The sequence below is a fragment of the Trichoderma reesei genome (assembly GCF_000167675.1).
Source record: "Trichoderma reesei QM6a unplaced genomic scaffold TRIREscaffold_16, whole genome shotgun sequence".
NCBI classification, from domain to species: domain Eukaryota; kingdom Fungi; phylum Ascomycota; class Sordariomycetes; order Hypocreales; family Hypocreaceae; genus Trichoderma; species Trichoderma reesei.
The window spans coordinates 447,135-465,399 of NW_006711163.1; the positions used below are offsets into that span (position 1 = coordinate 447,135).

General features: G+C 51.9%; 1 protein-coding gene across 1 annotated transcript; it reads right to left on the reverse strand.

Moving 5' to 3' along the window:
- Positions 1-14,032: 14,032 nt before the first annotated feature.
- Positions 14,033-16,167, reverse strand: TRIREDRAFT_122914 (uncharacterized protein; the record flags this gene model as incomplete). Its single annotated transcript, XM_006967265.1, has 3 exons — positions 15,625-16,167; positions 15,072-15,561; positions 14,033-14,987 (listed from the first exon to the last, which is right to left on the reverse strand). The coding sequence occupies exons 1-3, from the start codon at positions 15,722-15,724 to the stop codon at positions 14,033-14,035; spliced, it is 1,545 nt and encodes a 514-aa protein (XP_006967327.1). The 5' UTR covers positions 15,725-16,167.
- Positions 16,168-18,265: the final 2,098 nt, after the last annotated feature.

Genomic DNA, 18,265 nt, shown 5'->3' on the forward strand with positions numbered 1-18,265 from the left:
CATGTTCAGATTCTCCAATCCAACATCATCACCAGATACATGCAAAATGCTGTTAATGGTCACTGGATTGTGAAATGTGCTTCTCTTATAAACTTTCCGTTTCCTCCATCCAGCCACCGTCATGCCCTCCGGTTTTTGCCAATTCAGGCAAGGCAACTTTGGAGGAGTAAAGTATCTTTACCGCAGGGCAAACAACACCCATGATGTCACGACACAACGATAACGAGGCAGCCCGGATCAGCAACTTTTGCTACCACTAGCACCTTGGTTTTACCTTGGTTTTACAGGGAGTTGTCATCTCTGGCTGCTCCCCCTTGCACCGGCCTCGCGCATGTCCGAGAGGGTGTTGAGCAAAGAGCTGCATCATTGATGACACTTTGGCTCTCCTCGCCTCTAGATGCATGTATGTAAGTGGGAGGCACCTATTGAGTTTATGCCCACTCACATCGCTCCTCTCACTCTGTTGTGTCTCTCCTCTGGTGATAACAAAAGAACCAATGGACGGGAAACCCGGTTCGCCACCTGCTGCGGCACAAGATGCGCTGCTGCCCTGGCTCACATGCAGCCGACGAGAAGCGCTCCAACCGCAGATCAGGAAGCATCACGATGCTGGTCCTCGTCGGACGAGTGAGCAGCTGAAGAGCGGCTCAAACAAGGTTTGGCTTCCCTCGACGATGCGCGTCAGGTGAACAATCCCAGCGAAGAGAGGCTCAGCACCGACAATCCCTCATCATCCGAGGGGGAGCTTCCCAGCAAATAAGTAATAGTAGCAATACGAATCCATACAAGGAAAAGGACAAGTCGAAGGCCCCTCTCTCTCTCTCCCTCCCTCTTCCCCCCTCCTTTGAATAAACACCCAATGCCCGTCTAGAGCACCCCCCTTGCTACTCGCTTCCCCCCCGCTCTTGTTGGAGGAGGAGGGGGGCGCGATGGAAAAGAGAATCACATGAGAGGGTGATTTTTCGCTTCTGACCTTTATACGCCCTTCTGACTGGAGGATAAGGGCATCTCCTCATTTCGCACTCTGCTGGGCCAACGGGGATGCGTATTGGTGATTAATCCGAGGGGCCTGTTGTTCTTTTTTCCACCATGTCTTTTTGCCGTTTTATGTATTGTTTACCTCTGCCTTGTATGAAAGTAACTTTGTCCCAGCAACTTTATTCGCTCTGGAGCTCTCGAGATTTGCCTTTTACTTCGACGGTTTACCCCATGTTCTTACCATTTCTGGGGGGGCTGGCTGACGCCCGGTGCCTTTTTTTCCAGCGTCAGAATTGCCTTTGAGCAAAGGGGTTCTGCAGTGTATTATAACATTTTATCGATTTTATCTGTTATTTTACACGCATGTTTCTTGTATTATTTTACCTGTTTATTTAGGTTGGTTGTGCGGGCAACGCCCAGGAGGTTATTTGCTCCCCTCCCCGTTGCGCAAGATGCTTTCTTGGCTGGTGTATGTATGTAAATGATAAAAGAAAACATGGTCCCCTCATTTCCGTTTGCCACAAAAAGACAAAAAGCCCGACGAAGTGATCAAGGCAGGAAAATGCGAATCAAGTGACGCGGCATAGGCCGAGAGTCTGCAGCGGATGCAATGTCAAATAGATTAAATCCGCGACCGAAATGTCACTCGCGGTCGTAGGGCTGGCAATTAATCAAACAAGGCGGGCACTTTACAGCTATCAAGTACTACTACCAAGCCCGTCGCAAGCAGCTACGGGATTATTTGCGACAGACACGTTACAAGAACACACCACTCTCTTTCGTTTCTTGATACCACATTCATACAAGGAGGCTTAAGTGCAATCACCCCCAAGGATGCCCTGCCCCTCGTACAGTAATCTGTGCCTGTGAAAGTACCTTACCTGCAAGGCCCGATAGAGTGATGAGCACATGCTTGATGCATGCAGTGAGCCGAGGCCAATGCCGATTGATCCCTGCCATCCGTCGTCTCTCTCTCTCTCTCTCTCTCTCTCTTCCCGCCCGCATTCTTGCCCCTGGATGACAGCCTCAGTGACAGATGGCTGCTTTTGATGATGTACTCATTGCATTGCAATCCCCTTGAGCAGAGGAATCGCCGGTCGGCCGCAAATCTGCAATGACGAGCAAATGAAGCTCCTGCGACAAGTGGTTTACGTCAAAAAAGAGCCGGGAGAAGCTCCAGCCTGTGTGCCATTGGTGGAAATTGACTCACGAGGCAGAGGAGGAGGAGGGGGTGGAAGAGAGGAGAGGGGGAGAGGCGGAAGATGAGGTACAGCCTTGTAAGAGCGCTGTAACATGTCGACAATTATCAAAGTGTAATCCGAATTCTTGTGGTTTATCTTTACGATTTGATTTGATTTTATTTCATTTTTTCATTTTCATTTTTCATTAATTGAATTGCCTCGAGTGGCACCCATATGAGAGCATCCAAGACATCTCAGCAACAAAGGGTCCTGTACCAGTACTCCCCGTATTATCCCATCAAACCCGACAGCACTTATACCCGTACAAGCACGTGGAATGCGCCACAGCATCTCGATGAGCTGGCCGCAGCAATGCCGCAAACCCCGGGCCAGCTCATGCCTCTCTCTCTCTCTCTCTCTCTCTACGACGCTTCGGGCCTAAACTGAGAGCTCTCACCTTAAATGCGCTCCCGGGCTTTCCATTGAGCCTGCAGACGATAGGGCTGAAGGGACGAAGAACCAGCTATTATTGGCACATGCTAGATGAACAGGCCATGGCCTAGATGCTTGGGATGAACTGATCCATCACTTTCTCTGCTGACTGTGTAAACTATCGTTTTCACCAGCTTAGATCATCACGCGTACACCTCTATCTACTTGATTTCGTCAGCATCCTCCAACCGAGCTCAAGACATACATATTACAGATGTACTCGTACGTAGGTTACGTGTAAGCCAGCCGACGCCCCGTCGCTTCAATCCACAGCCGAAGCGGAGAGATGCCGGACCCCGCGAGATCCAGCTGCCCTGACAGAAGAATTGATAAGTCGCAACGAAAGGGGGGATAAAACGTGAACAAGTCCGGGGAAGGCTCCGCAATGAACGGGGAACAAGAATCCGGATAAGGGACGCCACCACGATAGGGAGTCGAATGTCGCTGGCTGTCATCAAAATTGGGCAAATGTTTTGTCGGTCGGGTCACTTTCTGCTACTATTTCTTTCTTTGGCTGTGTGAATCTCCGATCGCAGTGGAAGGATGTGTACCTTGAAGATCGTGATTTGTTTTGTTGAATTTCCGTTTTGCATGTTTCCAGAATGTCAAGAGGTGAGCTTTCCGGATGCTGGGACTGATGTCATCTGGGGGGTGAGACTTGTATATTTGCCTTTCTTTCTTATGTCGCCAAAAACAAGAATACCGCGTGATAGCGACAGACCTCGCTTAAGAAATCATAAGCAACGCGAAAAAGATGCTGTTATTCACCGGACGGGCGGATAATAGAAAACAAAACCACGACCACCACTACAACCACCACCATCACCACCACCATCACCATCACCATCACCACAGAGTAAGAAAATAACAACCATAAACGAGGCTGTTCAACAAGCCCCAATCCCGACAGTCTGGTGAATAGGCACTCGCTCACAACAACAAAAGAAACAAAAAGCCCAAGTGCATAGTTGATCCGCGGGTGGCTCAATTACCTCCCCGTCTCTCCCGTGGCTTGGAAGGAGAAAAAGCCTCCCTTGCGCTTCCAAACTCTCACGCACCAAGCTCACTTGCTCGCCCAACCGAAGCACAATAAATGGCGCCCATAAGCATCTTTGTGCGATTAACAGCTACCAAAAAGCCGGCCGCCGCATTCTCCGCTCTTCCCGCTCGCCGTTCATCATGGACGAAGAAAGGGCAAAATTGCGTAGTTGCACACACACACACACAACTTCCCCCATATCTGTGAGAAAGGGAAGAATAATAAGGCGCCGGCAAAGCCACACCCAACCCTTTCATCCTTAAGAAGGGAACCAGTGCCCGTGATCACAAGCCACAGTTTTTGGCACCCTCCTTTGCGGGCTCTCAGCTCCGTTTCTTGCGCAGTTATTTGCACGATCGGAGAATGCCGACTTGGCCGCACGAGCTCTGCTGCGTTTGCGTTGCCACGTTGTGGCGGTCGATGTGAATCTCAGGAGCTCTTCTCAATGGCTGATTGAGGGCGATAGGATGACTTAGTGAGGGTTGGGGCAGGGCTTTGGATGGGCCACGAGGCTGTGGCTGCAAGCTGAGAGATGTTGTGCTTACTCGTACAACGAACGAACCCAACAGCTTCAGGAATCTTGGTGAATCGTGGAGAAGAATCCAAATGCCACGTTTGATTCATCTTGATTCATCGCGACTGCGAGAATGTCACTCGTCTACACCACTTTGCAAGTTTCTCTTGGAGGTTGTGACAGCTTCTAGTCGGCACAGCGTACTCTAGGCAGCTGGATACTCCGTCTGGAGCAGTCAAGTGACTACACCAAAACGTTGTCGCCAGCCTCCAAAGGGAACATGCTGGAATATGCCAGGTATTCCTCTTTCCCTTCTGCACCGGTGCAACAGCTAGAGGACAAACCGTCAAGAGGCCAGCCAAAAGGCTAGTGTCACAGAGAGCGTCATGCCGCCAGGCAATGGCATTCGGGGCAGTCTGATTGGTCGACGGACGACTTGTCCCGTATTCGGCTTCAAGCCACACCAAACTGCTCGACCTTGGTTTCCATGTGTGAGTGTCTTCAAGTACACATACTACTACTCTGTACCAGCATGTCAGTGTCGCGACAAAACACACACGCAGGCCATGGCGGGCAGAAGAGCCCGTCTCCACACCCCTCGTCTTGATTCGTGCGTCCCCACGTGTCATGGAAGTTTTCTGGAAGCCTGGCAAAAGCGGGGTTCCCCACACCTCCATCTTCCTTTTATTTTCTCTTTTATTTTCTCCAGCATTTTTTCTTTTTTCTTTTTTTTTACTTTATCCGCATTTTATTGTTTGTTCGGGGACTTGAGCTTGACGCCTTTCGCCGACATTCCAGCCATAAACACGCAGAGCTGTAACAGAACAAGGTAAAATCAGTGCGGCGGGTGTCATGTGCTGCAAAAGAACATGATTTGGCTAGGTCGTTGTGCGGCAGAAGCGTTGAATAATGAAAATCATCCATGAGGGAAAAGAAAAAAAAAAAAGGCCCGCAAGAGGAACGACGACCCCTTGTCCATGTCACCCTTTAGAGTGACATTCTTGATCCATTCTCCAAGGGTTCTTTTTTCTTCTTCTTCCCGTGTACAAGCTTGGCAGGTTGTTTATCAAGATGCAACATTCGGGCCGGACTAGCCCCGAACAAGGGTTCTTTGTTCTTCAATCTGGGAGCGGTTCTTGTTGTCGAGACACGTTGCGGCACCAACACTCGGGATCCCTGCAATGTAACCATCTGGCGAGATAAGGGACGAAAGAAGAATGCTTGTTTTGTCGGGAGGTGTCCGGACCCCTGGCTCTCTTTGCGTGGTGTGAAAGCCGGGGTTGACAAGCAATTTGATAACAATCTCGTGATGAATGTCACCCTTTGCTGGCTTGCTACTACTAGTAACGGGACAATTGCGACGGCAGACTTGGGTAGACAAACGACTTGCACTTGATGTACTATATCCGAGGGCGAGCGGATGCAAAGTAACTGAAAGCAACAATCAGTGAGTAATACATACCAGCAGTAATGATACATGCAAAGAAAAAAAAAAAAAAGAAGAGAAGCGTACCACGGAGCACAAGGCCCGAGTCAACGCCTTGCCGCTCTCCAGCCACAGCTTCCCGGTCCGGAATTCCTCGTTTTTTCTCTTCAAATAGGAACACATACCGACGATGGCAAACAGAGGCGAATATGAAAAGGACAAACGGAAACGGAGGAAAAGATCAGAAACAGAAACACGACCGGGCAAACGCCCCTTATGTAGAAGGAGCCTCATGCCACATGTATGCCACGCGGCGGCTGTCAGCTCCCATCAGCCACAAATCTATCCAACTTTGCCATCTCTGCTCAGACATATATAGTACTATAGGAAAGCCACACGCCGAAAGACAATAAAACTGGAACTTACGTATAGTATAGAGAGAGAGAGAGAGAGAGAAACGCTTGGTTGTTTCCAGACTTATTGCCGAAGGGCAAATAATCGAGTCGCGCGGCCGAGAGTTTCACCGACCGGTCTGCGCCACATCCACTCGGAGAGCATCCCGCTGTGGACTGACGAAAGGCAAACACAAAATCTGACACTTGACGCAAAGGAGAACACGAACGGTGGCGGTGCCGGATTGCGGGTTGAGGTAATCCGCGTATGTACTTCTTACTTTTGAAGTTTTGACAGGTCCGTGGCATAACCGAATGGAGGCAGTATTTCCCTTTTCGGCACACGTATGGTCCTGTGGCTGGAGGAGGAGGATACGTGTATATACGACTTCGGAGTTGTTCTGCCATCGATTGCCACTTGGTAGAACTGCCCTTTTGAGTCGTGTGTGTTCCGTCCGCGCGGAGCACTGCAGAGGCTATGTACTGTAACGCGGACGGGACAGAGTCATATTATAAAAAGAAATACAGGGGAATTCCTCGGAAACACCTCCGAAGAAGTATCCATCTACATGATTCTCAGAATTTCGGGAAAAAAAAAAAAAAAAAAAAAAGAATTAGAAAATCAAGAGTCAACGCTATTTTTGACGTGCAGCGTCCATCTGTCACGTTGACAGCACAAAAGACGAAACCACACATACACATCGACAAAAGACCGACGTTGTCTGTAGCGGGAATGACGTACCCCCCTTCTCTCCAGCAACAGCTCCAAAACCTCACTTCTACGTTAACACACGATCGAGATCCCGAGGCTTTTCCCTTCCTCCCCCCCCTTCTCGCTGGAAGACGTCCGATTCAAGCAACCACTGACTAACACGCCCGTCAAGGCGCAGAGCTAAAGTCGGTCCAGCCATCCCAACTGTAGATTATTATAATTTTATTTTCCCCCCCCTCTTCCTTTTTTTTTATTTTCTAATTCTTCGGGATGGTATTTTTCCCCCTTCTTCATTCGGCCACCCTCCTGTAAGCCTTCGGACCGTAACGCGAGCCCCCCTCCATCGGAAGAGGCAAAGGCAAGCCCATAGTCGGGCCTAGTACTTTGACGACCACGCGCATAAATACATCATTTGCAGCTGTCCAAACGCCTGCAGTTACTTGTTCTCTTGGTGTACGTAGTAGCTTGCTGTATTACCTTAGCCGTTCGGACATGAGGGGGGATGGAGGCGGGGCGTGAGACGATGGTCAGCCATGATCCTTCTCGACCCTTTTCTTGAGTGCTCTTTATTTCCACTATGCTTCTCGGGTAAACGTTGTTGTTATTGTTTAGGGTCCAGATGGGGTGTACGCAGCAAGAAACAGCGGGAAGGAGGAGGAAAATTCCCGAATCTGGCTACCGAATACCTCTTACATGATTTCCTCTCTACGGTTCTCGAAATAGCTAGAGTAGAGAAGAAGCTGTCATCCTTATTCTGGATGGTTATAACCACTTCTTTTTTGTTTCCGCATGTCAGAAATGCCAAATCTGCGGAGGAAGAAAGATTAGATTTTCCCCCCCCCATGTCGGACCTTGTTGTCCATTTCATCGAGATTTACAGATTCGCCTCTATTCACAGTAATTTTCAAAACCCATCTTATGTGCAAGATACTGTCTACAACAAGCCATGCGCACAAGATGCTCCGGACGCAATAATGGCTGCCTGGAAGTACACTGACTTTTGACGTCAAGATCTTCAGCTGTGGACAATCAACTCCGTAGTTTTCATGCATAATGGAAAAGAAAAAAGAAAGAAAAAAGAAAACGGAAAAGAATAATAAAGGAATAACGTGAAACATGTCACGCCCTCACCGCTTCGCCAAAACCTTCATGCGCAACCCAAAAGCCGACAGCATCCCATACCCTCAAAGGGTCAACAACGACAACATGCATCCCTTGACCCGGTCCACAAGACGAGCAAGAAGAAAGGCCGCCAGCAAGATTAAAAGCCGACAACCCACCAGACAAGCCTGCATGAACAAAAGGCCCCCCCATCCGTCCTCGGTGCGCCATCGCCGAAGTGCATCTTCCTCATACTTGTTCTTATTCTTCCGGGGGATAGCTGCTTAGCTTCCGGTCAAACACCAGACTTGACTACTAGCATATCACTACCGGCAAAAGTCAAGTCCATTACGGTGAACTCGCCTATCTGGCGTACCTGTGTAGATTATCATTGCAGAATGATGCACGCCCCGGCGCACTCCGTTAGCAGCTTCACTTACACATAGGAATGCATTCTAGAGGCGTGTGTGTTTATGCTACATCCTGTAAAGAACACAGCGGTCTGTTCCAGATGAATCGTCATCCGAGTCATTTGGACCCCTATATTGGAAGAGTGGCCTATCGAGCGGGCCTGTCCTGACGTAAGAGACGCAACAAGCAGTATCACGGCAGCCTTGCTTGTAACTGAGCCGGGCACTGGAAGGCATCACAAGGCTCGCTCGTGACTCTGAACAGGATGCAGCTAAGCTGAGCATCTTTTCATCACGCACGCCAGCCTTGCTGGATGTACTACCTCATTGAACACATGTCGTGGACACAAAAAAGTCAATTGTTGCGCGCATCGCATCGCCAAGGCGAGGCTACAGCCGGCAGGTCATATGGGGGGGGGGGGAAGGAGGGAGTGAAGGAAAAGCAGATCTGGGGTGGGAAGGCTGACGACATTGAAACCCCCCCTGAAAGCAATCGAAACAAAGCCGGCTTTTTTCTCAACGTCGCCCAGAATCGCAAGTGAGCGACAGCACTGACCAGGGGGTCAAAGACGTTTCTTCAAGACAAGTTACCTCATTGAGCACGACTCGTACAAATCCTTTCCCCATGGGGGGGAGAGGGTCACTCGCAGTGGGGGGGGAGAAGAACCCAAATCCCTGGCACGCCCTCAAAATTCCGGCCAAACAGAGGAAACTGACCGAAAAGAAGCATTACGCTAATCGACGCTTTTTCGCGCGTGATGGATTTACGCTTTTATTGCTTTGTTTGAGAGTGTTTGTTCGAAAACGGTGATTAAACGGTGAGAAACAGATGGAAGAAGGCGGGCATACGCCGAAGGAAGCCGTTGCAATGGAAGATCATCTCCATCTCACCTTCAGCTGGGTTACTGCAAGTGCAACGTTCGCCCTGTGTTTTGTCCTTGTCTCAAGTCAATCAACCCTCTCTCAATTGGTGGTAAAGACGGCAAGGATGTGGGGGTATACTATGAGCACAGATGGGGTCCGAAAAAGCTGGATCCGGGGGGGGGGGGACTCTTCTCCTGTAAGGGGGCAGCGGCCGACATATCGCATGTATGGTATGTATGTAAGTTGCAAGCCGTTGGATCTCCTCGACGATCACAGTCATCGAGAAGCACCACGCTCCCCATCCAGGAGGCAAACCTCTTCCCACCAACGCTCGGTTCCAGTTCTCATCAAGCTGCTGCTCATCTCATCAGGCCCCCCTCCCCATCCATTAAGAGTCGCACACACACACACACACAGACCTCATCCCGCCCAATTTAGCCTGCATGTTCCCGTCTGCAACACGTCCTACGGCTTTTACACAAGGCAAGAAAGCAGCCCTATCGAAGATTGGTAGGAATCACCCAGGGGCCAGGTGACGCCGATCCGCCCGCCTATGCCTCAGCGCAGAGCCTGTCGCTTCGAGCACAGAAGCTTGAGGGGGGGGAAGCGCATCATCATCACGGGGTCCTAGTTGCTTGCTGTCCCCCCAGCGATCGACTTTGGCCCCTTTGATCCTCGCTGCCTATCCACACCTCTGGGGCTATGACTTCACTTGCATCATTCATCGAGATATGCACGTTCTCCATCGTCTTTCATAAGACAAATCGACGAGACCAAGATAATGAACATCATCAGTGTCGGGCGATATAGTAAGTACTGTTCTGATAATACGACACCACCTAATCAAACGGCGCAAGGATCGTTTCAACTTGTCCGTCTCTTGTCCTCACCCAGCCACCCGGCAAAAACAGGGCACCAACAAGAATCAACTTACACGGAAGCCGCCCGAATGCCAGCATCTTCCCTCCCAAGCGCAGCTCAGCTCCGGGCACCGGTTCCCCAGCTTATTCTCTAGCGTCTGGGGAAAAGGAAACCAAGGCGTAGAAAATCGTTCGTGTCTCGGCTTCTAGCGCAGTTCAGCCCACGGTAGAAAGAAACAGAGACAGAGACGAAAACACACACAATAAAGGGATCTAGCGAGTATGTAGACTCTACTTCGCTTCATCAAGCACAAGAACCGTGAACGAAGCCTAAGAGGAAGAACAACTGCAAACACTAAGCCGAATTATTATTATTATTATTATTCCGTGCTTGTAAATGCTCGTATGCAGCATTTTTTGGCCTGGGGCAGCGGAGACGGGGACCCCAGATTCATCTTCTTGGCTCGGTGCAGGTTCCAACGTCTAAGCCGTCGTGTGCATAGTTGCCCTGCGTGTGCCCGGATGGTCCTGTTCCCCAGACATGGCGTTCTGATGACTCGCTTTATTTAACAGTTACATGAAAAGTGGTGTTATTACTCAACATCATCGGCTCCAACTACCGCATCAAAGTAGATCTGAACATCCTTCGGAACGAGCCATACACCCCAATAGTGCAAGCCAAGTTCCCAGGCAGCAACAAAAGAAACTAAGGAACGGAAAGCCGCCAGACTTGCAAACCTGTGTGGGAGTTGACTCGCAAAAAAAAAACGCACCATTTGCCCAATGGTTTGCAAAGGCTCGGCAGTAGACAAGAGACGGACAGAGAAACGCCCCCCTTTTTCTTCCATGACACACACCTCAAAGAACATTCGCGCTATCCAAACGGCGCAGACATCCGCCCATCCGTTTGGGCTTTTTCTTTTCTTCTCGCCTGGGCCAGTTCTTCGTTCGCATGTCAATGTGAAGCCTGAGTTTCGTAGGCAATTGAACTAGACGAAGCCATTTCAATGACCGGACATTCGTGCCCTCCAACCAGATCCCCTTCCGCCTCATTCCGAAAACCATTCGTCCTTGTATTTGGCAGCAATCCATGAACAAATCAGCCATCCTCCTTCCCCCTTCACCTTTCGGCATCTAGACAAGCAAATAACCTTAAAGCACCGTGATAGCTGCCCAATTCCCCGTCTGTTCCGATCCAAAGATCGAGACATCTCCCTATGTCAAGTATCCAATCATCATCCCTAGTTCACCTGAACAAACCCATGCATTAAAGAATCGCGGAGAAGAAGAGATATATCCACGACGATACATCCGGCAACCGGCCCGTTGACCACCCCCCATAGCAATCCGGGGAAAGCTTTCACACAGCTCGCAGCTCGTGTCCCCAAAAGAAAGTATCAAGCCACAAAATCACAAAGGGCGACAGGTAGGATGTAGCCTCATAGGAACAAATAAACGGCAACAAAAAGCGAGCTTTGCAATGCTTATAATAAATTTTCCAGCAACATAGCACAACGGGGGGTTCATCCTCAATTTTCTTGACTATCAACACATCTCTTCCGTCATTCAATCCATTAATCTGTCGTGACATCCAATTACTCAGATCCTCGTCGACTACAACTACTAATACGAACCCATCTTGCAAAACACCCCCGATACGAACTTGAAGCTATCAAGCGGATCCCCGGATCCCGGCGCGGTGGCGTAGAGCAGCTCTCCCCATCTCATCCCCTCCCCCATCTTATCAGAGGCAGGAAGAAAAAAGCAAGGGCAAAAACGCTCCAAGAACAGCACAGAATCGAAAAGTCTAGATTCTTCCTCCTCTTCCCCTCTTCCCCCTCTTCCCCGTAAAGACAGAGAGCTCTACATAGTTCAACGGGCCGCCCTAGAGCTCAGCCTCTAACGACACGCACACGGCACCTTGTAGCATCAGCTGTTTTTTTCCTTTCGAATCTGCCCCATTGGCCAGCCTCATGACGCAGTTTTTCCTCCTCTCAATTGCCCAAGTTAAATCAACCAAATTGCCGCAGCCTTATGGATATCAATCTCCGTCTTCAGCATCTACATGCTGCTGCTGCTGCTCCTCAGTTACATCCGACCCACTGACTCAACCTCGATCCATCAAAACAAACAAAAGTCAGGAACAAATCCAACGAATCAAACGACACGCAACCCAATCAACTTGAAGATCCCGTAATCCACCCACGGAAGTAGTACTAATAGTACATACGTGCAAGTGTTATTACTGCTGTTGTATGTATCGTATCCCACCCAGCTCATCCACCAAAAACGGGACCCCGTAAAATCCCGGAACAACACACAACACAGTATAATCACCCACTCTTCCTCCCGACCTCTCTCCTCTTTGCCCGGCTCCCTCGGTGATCTCTACGTATACGTATGTACTCGTACAGTGACCAAAAATCCCGCCCGGCTACTGTCCGTTCGTCGGAACCGCAATCTGAGAACTTTCAAGTTCGGGAGGAAGACCGACCCCATGTCACTTTCACGAGCTTTTTTTTTTCTCCCATCTACAGAAAATCTCTTCACCTGCATGTACCAGACGTATGTACATACAGTACCTCAACACCTTTCAGCACCTGTAAGGTAGGTCTGTCCCTCTTCACCGCCACGACCTCAAAACATCAAAAGCATCCAAGTGGAAACCCTTAAACACAAACCTTTTGCAAGAAGAAGGGTTAAAAAAAAAAAAAAAAGGAAATCCTGCAGCATTGTGGATAAGGATGACTCGATAGAGGAAAAACCGGGGACACAAACGTCCTTCTATGCACCAGCACCTTTTGTTGTAAATGCACAGCCCTGCCTGCCCACGATAGGTAGGCACGGCCTAGGTGCCTTTAGTAATAGTAAGAAGTAGGCACACTTTAACGCGAAAGAGAAGGAAGAGAAAGAGCGAAGAAGAAAAAACTTTTCATCGTGCGTGCATGCATGTACCTTGTATGCATGCATGGGCTGCTGCTGCTGCATTGTCTCCAGAGGTACATGCCGAAAAGTAGCACCGAGCATCAGCCATCAAACCATCCCGTTCCGAGTCCAAGTTTCTCCTCCCTTACTGGGTCCCCCCTTCCTTCCACCGGCAGTCAGGTACTCGGTACTTGTTCCCAACGGTAGTCATACGCCAAGAAACTGAGTAACAACGACTTCCTTCTGCAGATAGAATCACTTCTTAGTCAAATCCTCAAAAAATCGTAACCGAAAAAAATCGAAATCAAATCAGTCCCCCATGTCATTCCGCCATCGTCATCCCGACACTTTGCTCCCAAGTCACAGGGCACATGCAAAAGGACAACATGATGATTGTGTTTGTTAAACATTTATTAATGTTTTTAGTTAAAGCTGTCTATCTTAAAGACACCTTTTTTGGTGGTATAAACCTTTTGGCATCATGTCGTAAGAAGGAAAACATTTTGTGAACAAAGACCCACGGGAGCTCCTCTTTTCGGCCTCCACTAGCCTTGTAATCGCTTTGCTGCCTTCTTTTTTTTGGTCTCCTGTAGACCAGGTTGCAGGGGAATTTTCTGTTGCCCCCCGCTCATGTCTTCGCTGAGAAATAAGACAAAGGAGAATCGAGAAATGAGAAAAGAAAAAGTGAGAAAATTTTCCTGGCCAAGGTCGCCCCTGGAGACACTCGCATCTTCCCGACCAACACTAGAATACACGTGGTTCAAAGTAAAGAAAAAAAAAACAGGGTCATTGTGAGCCGTCGAAAGGCTCAATCCATGGTATCATTCGAAAAAAGCAACGCCTCGTAAAGGTGCGAATGTTGTTTTGTTTTCAAGGTGTCTCAATCAGACATTATGAGAGACCAAAGATGGAACAAGAAAGGGAAGATGATGTAAGATGAAGAAGAAGGTGATGTCGCTTCAGTCATGACGTAGTTCCGTTTCGCCTGTGCAGTCCATGTTGTGCTGCCATGATGGTGTGAAACCGAAACCCCCCAAACGCCAAAATGTTGATTTGATATACATGGCCAAGGCACGTATGATTTCTGATTAAGCCTTGGCTACGGATGGTTGTAGTGTAGACCGGTGGTGGTGGTGGTTTACCAGCCCTTGGAGTGGTAGCCGTTGTTGGCCTCCTTAGTGAAGTACTGGTTCCAGCTGCTCGCGTTGACATCCTCGCTCTGCTTCAGGCACGGCCTCTCTGGGTACTGCTTCAGGTTGGCCACATCGTGCGACGTGTGGCGACGCTTGAGGACAGCGTTGGCCGTGGACGACTTCTGCTGTCGCTCCCAGAGGAGGTGGCGGCGAAGAGACTCGGTGAGCTCGGTGGCGAGCATGTTGCGGCGGGTAGTGCGGGGAGAGAGCGCGGCCTGGGCATGGACGTGGTTGGCCGTGGCGGTGATGGGCTGTGCTGTGGATCGAGGGATCTCGTTGATGGGCTTAAGTGTTGACTGGCGCATGCCCTTCATCATGAGAGGACCATCGTCCGAGTCGTTGGGTGAGCCAGCCATGGAGGGCCCGTTCATGACGGACCGTGACCTGGAAAGAGCCGAGGTAGACTGGGAAGCCTGGTTGCCGAGGTTCTGGGCGCGCTCGTTCTGCGCGAGCATCAGGGTGATGAGCGACGGTCGCGACGTCAGGTTGGCCTTGGACGGGACGCGCTGGAAGAACTTCTCATCGACGCTGGGCTTGCCGCTCTCGTCAATGGAGTCCTCCCAGTCAGACGAGTCGTCGTCGTCGTCAATGGCGCTCTCGTCAATGTACTCGCCCTCGGTGTCGGAGTCAATGGCAGACTCGGCATCGAGGTGGTGGGTGATGTTGTTGTTGCTGAACGACGTCTGCTTCGCCGCAGGGGGCAGGGCACGGCCGCTGGCCACGGAGCTGTCTTCCCCGGAGGATCCACCAATCTGGAATGTTGGCTTCTTGGGGGGAGGCATGACAGACTTGCGAGTCTCGACGCTCTGGTCACACTCGCTCGATGAGTAAGAGACGCCACCAAGGGAGAACTTGGCGGGCTGCTTCTTGGACTGGACGGGCTTGTGGGCTGGTGATGAGCTGGGCTGGGGAAGGCAGTCGTCGGTGGAGGCGGCGGGCTTGGGAGGGTGTGTCTGGAAGACGGGAATGTCTTTGGGGGCTGACGAGTCCATCTCGGAAGCCAAAGAGACCTCAGAGGGCTGTTCAGAGAAGCGGGACTCGGTGGTGGTTGAGCCAGATCGGGTGATGGAGGACTCGACCGGCTTGTTCAGGGAGGCTTGGGAGGGGGCGGAAAGGGGAGCCTTGTCCTTGACAATGGAGACGACCATTTTCTCAAAGTCGTCGGAGCTGATGTGGCGATCACGTCGGCTGGCGGAAGAGTCCAGTCGCTGTATCCTGGGGCGGATCTCCAGGGGAGCCGATACTGAGTTGAAGTCCAGAGCGTCCTCGTCCACGAGGGAGTCGACGCTGCCGGACAGCTGGGGGAGCTCAGGGAGCTTGGCTTCTGAGGGAATGGCCCGGGGTGCTGCCGGGGCTGACAGGACTGGCGATGTCCTGTGGGCGCTGTCGATGAGCTGCTCTCGCTGCCAAAGCCTCCAGCTCAGGTTCTCCAGTCTGCGGCCTTGCTCTACTGAATCGGCACAGCGGGAGAAAACTGAGGCACTGCGTGTTAGTCCAGATGCACGGTTGCTATTCATCCTTGACGCCTTGTCCTCACCTGTCCACATAGAATACAGATTGGCAGGGTTGCCGGTGTCGACCTTGTGAATGACGTTCGCATCCACTGTTAACACGTGTGTGTCCAGGCGGTAGGGCATCGCTACCGAGGAGAGTTGCTCGAAGGTGTCGAGCGGTGGGTGCGCGATGCTGGCGAGGTCAGGGTTGTTGGTGGTGGTGTTGTGAGAGGAGCGAAGAGGCTGCGGCAGGTGAAGCTGCCGGGGATTGGTGCTTGGACTCTGGCAATTACCAAATCCAATCGTCTCCAGAAGTGCAGCGCTGCCAATTGACGACAAATCTCGATCGCAGAGAGTGGTTTCGACCTGGCGTTGTGCAAAGGCCGAATGCGTATTTATATGGGTCGTCGCAGAAGAGGGGGGGAGAGAGAGAAGCGGTGCGAGAGAGTTGAGTCGAGGCGGATCGAATGCGGATGATGTGCGACAAGCTGATGAAGAGAAGGGACTCGAGCACAAGCAGACAGTTGAAGCTGTTGAGCGTTGTTGCAAGCTGTTCCCACTGAGTGAGATGGGTATGCGGAGAGATGGAGAATCAAGAAGTCGTCGAGAAGCTGGGGAATGAGATCTAGTTATCAAGAGTAAGGTAGGGTGTATCTTGGGCAATGACAGGTTTAAGAAGAGGTGGATTGATGGGGGGGGAGTGCCAGAGGGGACGTACCGCCTTTCACGCAAGGGCAGGCGCTCGCAGCCACGCCCGGGGGGTGCACAGGCTGGGGCGTGGCGTCAGTGTTGGAGGGGGGGGCGGTACCTGGGTACTTGGGTACCTGGCCGCGGAACCGGTACGTACCCTCGCTGGCACCCTTCCCCCCCGGCACGGAGCACGGAGGCGCCGCAAGGTGGGCATTTGGGACGAAGTTGCTGTGGGGGCCCAGCGACAGCAAGTGCCAGGCCAGAGCGTGCGGATTCCAGGGCAGGACGCGCAGGGGCTGCCGCACTCTGAGCTGCCAGAAGGGGCCAGGAGAGGGATAAAAGCCTGGTGGGCTGGTTCGGAGAGGTGCCGCCGCTTCCCCGGAAAGATTAGCGCAAGAGCCAGCTATACAATGCTTTTCCAAAAGAAGCACTACTTGGGTCCCGCACAGAGAGAATGCAGCCGTTACAGGAATAGTAAGGTTAACATAGGCTAGTCTCCTTGGGGAACTGCCCATCTACGCTGCTCTCAGCTCTGTAGCCCTGCCATCCCAGCACCACGTTTGGCCCTGTCGCGACGGACGCAATCATGTGACGGTCCCCTTGGGAGAGAGAGAGAGAGAGAGATGCCGTTTTGGACGAGCAGAACGTCCTTTGGTCCAGATCGAGTGGGTAATTCCCCTTTTGGAATAACCGCCCATCGGACCAGCAGCGCTGTTCTGCAACAAGTAATTGTCTGCCCGTTCAGGCAGTGCTGCGAGCTGCCAACCGGTCCGTCACGCGCAGCCGCTTTTTCTTTTTGCCCATCCTGTGCCAGCCATCCTCTCGCCCCCCGCAAACGGTCCAAGCGCTCCGTTCGCCAGGAGAAACGGTTCCCAGGGTCTTTTCCTCCGTTTCAACGCCCTCCCCCGCCCGAGAGACGGATGCCGAATCCGTCCCATCACCCAAACTCGGCCATTCGCTTCACCATCTCGTGCCTTGCCCATCATATGCTGAGCGTCTGGGCGGCTTTCGGCTGCGGTGGCTGCAAAAGGGCCTGGACAAGGCACATGTGCCCTTTGCGGCTCCGGCGTCGTTGCGCTCTCGGCATTCGGGCGGCTCCCAGAGGGCTTGTCACGCTGCTCTGCACAGACGTGTGACCGGCCATGGCGAAGGCATCGCGCTGGCAGAGGCGAGATTGTCTTGCAATTCAATCTTAACCGCCGCCGCTGTCGCTGGCCGTCGGTCACTGCCTTGTAGCGGCCTGCGAATGAGCCGTCGAGACGGTACAACTACATACATACATACTAGTACAAGCATTGGTAGCCCGTTCGTACGCAGCAGCAGCATCTTGCCCTGTGGTGCTCATCGAAAGGGCCAATCCACGCTCCCTTAGTTTGGACCGACGGCTATTCAAAGGGTCCCCCCCTCTTGTGTCTCTCTTGTCTCGAGCCGCTCGGCGAATTGAGGCGTGCTACTTGTCACCAAGGTAGCCGTCCGCAGCAGCTCCTTTGCCCGTGTACGGCCTTGTCAAGTACAGCTCACAGGCTGGGGGAGCCGCCGTGGATGTGACGTGCCCTGACTGGGGGCCAGAAGCCCAGTCCGGGGGTGCTTCTGATACATACTATTACGGAGTACTGACTGACTGACTGGTCCAGCACACAGGCCAGGTGACCCAGCCCTGCTCGAATCGCCGCCGTCTTTGGTGATCACAGAGCAACGAGGGCAGGCCGCCGGACAAGGCCCTCTGCCTGGCCGGTCGGTCGTGGCCTTGTCCCTGCCTCGCCTCTTTGGTCGAGAAAACGGGCCGGATGGCGGCGTTGGTGCTGGCGGACGCCGAGTGAGGAGGCCTGTCCCGCTGCTTCACTCTGCTGCTGCGCCGCCTGACCCAAGAGAGGGCACCCGGGGAAATGACATTGACTGGCAATTGCTTTCGGCCATGCAGCTTCGGGGATCATGGGGGCAGCGCAAATGGGTTTGACGATGCTGTCCGTCCTCGTTGGCACATACCTCCCAACT